General features: G+C 20.0%; 2 protein-coding genes across 2 annotated transcripts; both read right to left on the bottom strand.

Moving 5' to 3' along the window:
* Positions 1–123: 123 nt before the first annotated feature.
* Positions 124–717, bottom strand: SRAE_0000071200 (Astacin-like metalloendopeptidase; the record flags this gene model as incomplete). Its single annotated transcript, XM_024646644.1, has 1 exon — positions 124–717. A coding segment is annotated over one exon (594 nt), but the record flags the coding sequence as incomplete, so codon positions are not given.
* A 1,895-nt stretch (positions 718–2,612) lies between these two features.
* Positions 2,613–3,599, bottom strand: SRAE_0000071120 (Astacin-like metalloendopeptidase; the record flags this gene model as incomplete). The annotated part of the gene is made up of 1 exon (XM_024646643.1): positions 2,613–3,599. A coding segment is annotated over one exon (987 nt), but the record flags the coding sequence as incomplete, so codon positions are not given.
* Between the last annotated feature and the right edge of the window lie 271 nt (positions 3,600–3,870).

Genomic DNA, 3,870 nt, shown 5'->3' with positions numbered 1-3,870 from the left:
ATACAGATTTATCCAACCAAAATTTTATTTCTAGTGATCTATGAATTGAGCAAGTAGTTGTATACGTAGGTTCCATTCTCATTTTTAAAATTACAATTTCAATTTGTCTATTTTTAGGTGATGTTATTTAATAAATACATTTTTTTTTCCATACATTCTGAAATATAAAGATTTTTCTTTTGCAAACAGTTCTTTCGCCCCACACCATGGTGTTAATTTTGTATATTTTTCACAATGCATACCTTCAAACCCATAAATACATATACATTCATAACAATGATTAGGATCTTGATATCCATAATTGTAACATGAGATACTGTTGTGACATTCTTCAGAACAATAATGCATATTTAAAGTTTTTACACCATTAAACGTAAGCGATTCTTGTTGTACTACGGTATATTTATAATGGAGATCTTTTGGTATTAATGTTATCATTGTATTTTTACTTCCAGTATACATTACAAAATGCATTAAAGTTTTATATTCATAAGGTAAAAATATTTGAAAATCTTCTTTGTTACTTTGAGCAATATTTTCTTCATATACTTTAATAAAAAAATTTCTATTTATCCTACAATGTTCATATATTATTCCTAATGAACGTATTATTCCCAAAGTATTTTCACATTCTTTTCCAACATATATCATTAGCCTGCCTTTATCAACAATTTTTCCTAAAGAGGCTAAACATTTAATTGACCGAAGAAATCGGATGCTTGTTGGAATTTAAAATAAGTTTTTTGGATTTGAAAATTTTAAGCATGTGTATTCTTCAAGAAGATTTAATGCTTTTTTTACAGTATTAAAATTTAAACGATAATTCACATAGTAAAATATTGGTAAAATCCATTTATATTGAAAAACAGACATGTCTCTTTTTTAACTAATATTTGTTGATAAATTATCTAATATTTCATTATCATATTTAAAATTATTTATTTCTTTTATTGATCTTTTTACATTTCCTTTTTTTATATACTCATAATATACTCATAATTTAAACTAAAATTAGTTGAACTAATTATATAAGGCTAAAATTTTTTTTATGTTATTAATTTATCATTAACTTACAATTACACATAATATATAAAATACTAAATTTAGAAATAACTTTTTTAAATATATCATGTTTTGAAAAAGGACTTTTTTAACTAATATATGGCTTTCACTGTTTTAATATAAATTTTTTTATTATTACAAAAGCATTGTAGTAAAATTTTATTTATTGTAAATAAATTTAAAAAGTTCATTATTTTTGATACTAAATAAAACTTTACTTTTCAACAATAAATAAATTAATTTAAATATTATAATAATTTATATACAAAAACAATATGTAGTAAACTTTTTATAATATTAAACAAAAGTTTATTTATATGTAGTAAAATTTTAATACAGATATATTTGAAAAAATACTAACAACATTAAATAATTTATGACATTCAAACTTTCTATTAAAAAAAAAGTAGTATTTTAAGACAAAATATGAAAATAATGAAAAATAAATAAGAAAAATTGTATAATTTTAAAAGTAAATTTATAAATTTATAAAATATTTTATTTTTTTAATTTTTAATATGCTATACTTTAGAGTCTTTAATATTTTTTTGTGAAATCTATTCATTAATAGTTTTATTGGAAAAAAGGTAATTGTGTTCTTAGATAAACACTTCATTTTAAGTTCATGTCAAAAAGCAACTTTTGGTAACAAAATTTTTTTATTATAAATTTATTATGTTGTTTCATTATATTCTAAATCACATCTTATTATTTTCATATCTTCAAAATGATTTTATATACTTCCTATAAAAATATTTAAAAACGTAAAAAATCTATTTTCAAATGAACAAAAATGAATTAAATAAAGCTAAAAATTTTCTAAAAATACAATTAAAAAAAATTATAAATTTTTAAAAATATTTTTATTTTTTTATGCATGTTTAATTACTTATATAACACTATAAAGTTAGAAGTGATACACTAATTATGATCAAAAAATGATTTTAATTGAAAATTTTTTTTTATAAAATAGACTCAAGACTAGAAAAAAAGTTATTTTCTAAAATTATATTTTTATTAAATAAATTAGTTTTTTCTAAAAATTATTAGTAATTTTGGTTAAAGATTTAAATATCAATAAAAATTAAAAAAATATTCTATTGTGGGCACTTTTAGATTACACTTTAATGAAACTAGATAAAAGTAAGTGTCACTATTGAAGCATTGTTGTTATAAAATAAACTATTTGTTATAAGTTTTTAAGTTTAAAAAAAGATTTTAAAAAAATAAGGGGAATATTTTATTACTGTTGATACTTTTAATAATATTACTGTGCTAAGTATACCATAAATTTTTTAACTATTGCTATATATACAAAATAAGTTTTTACCATTTATTTTCTATGTATTTATATTTTGAATGTTAATTATTAATATTTAAATTTATTAAAATAAATTAATTTTTACTTTATTTTGTAAAAATTAAATTAAAAATTAATAGCAAATTGTTTTTAAATTTAAACATTTTTAGCGTAATTTAAAATTGTTATTCTTAAATTTTCTCATACATAGATATTGGATCTATTTCGGTTATTCTATGTCTATTTTTGTTTAAGGTATTTCTTTATAATATAAATAAACATAGCTTCTAGGATTATCACTTCTATAAATAAACATAACATGATTGCTTTCAGAATAAATAATTCTTGTAAACTTCTGGTGACAAAATCTTGCACCTGCTACAGATTTGTCATTCAAATATTTTACTTCGAACGATCTATTTAGAGAGCACGTTGTAGAATACTTAGGTTCCATACTTATTTTTAAAATTCCAATTTTTATTCTTTTATGAATGTTTGTTTTTAAATGATAAAAACAAACTTTATTTTGAGTTATTTTTAAAAATGAAGGTTTTACTTTAGCTTCAAATAGTTTTTCTTTACATAACACACTTGCTCTTGTGTAATAATCGCAATGTACACCTCTAAATCCATCAATACATACACATTTATTACAATCATTAGGATTTTGATATCCATGATTTCTACATATGATTTTAATTTTACATATACTGGAACAATAATGCAAATTCAAAGCTTTTATATCATTAAAAGTAGGATAATCCAGTTGTCCAACAGTATTTTCATAAAAATGATCTTTAGGCATCAATGTATAACCTCTATTTTTACTACCCTCAAGGGTACCAAAATGCATCACAGAACCATATTCATAAGGTAAAAATAATCGACTTATTTTGGCTTGTGGTTTTATTTGAAAATTTTCCAAATTTCTTGCAGCAATATTTTCAGGAAATACTTTTATAAATGTATCTCTATCAAACCGACAATGTTGATAAATAATTCCTAATGTACGTAAAATCATACGTAATATTCCTCCTAAATTATGACATTCCATTCCAATACCTATTTTTTGCCAACTTTTTTCAATTGTTTTTCCTAAGTAAGCATAACATTTGGAATTAGCAACAAATATGATACCTGAAAACTCATTTTTTAAAAAATTTGCTCGCACAAAATTAAGACATGTTAATTTATCTAAAATATTTATTGCTTTTTTTATTAAAAAAACATTTAATTTTCTACTAATTCGGTAGTANNNTTTGTAGATATTTCATCCATTTTTTCATTATCATATCTAAAATTATTTATTTCTTCTATTGATCTTTTAACATTTATTTTTTGTATATATTCTTCATTTAAACTAAAATTTGTTGAATAAATTATATGAGGCTAAATTTTTTTTTATATTATAAATTTATCATTAACTTACAAATATATATAATATATAAAATACTGAATATAGAAATAATTTTTTTAAATATGTCATGTTTAGAAAAAAAGCTTTTTTC

This window comes from Strongyloides ratti, scaffold srae_scaffold0000013, assembly GCF_001040885.1.
Source record: "Strongyloides ratti genome assembly S_ratti_ED321, scaffold srae_scaffold0000013".
Lineage (NCBI taxonomy): Eukaryota > Metazoa > Nematoda > Chromadorea > Rhabditida > Strongyloididae > Strongyloides > Strongyloides ratti.
Note: the sequence above shows the minus strand (reverse complement) of the source record. Positions and strands in the feature narration are given on the sequence as shown.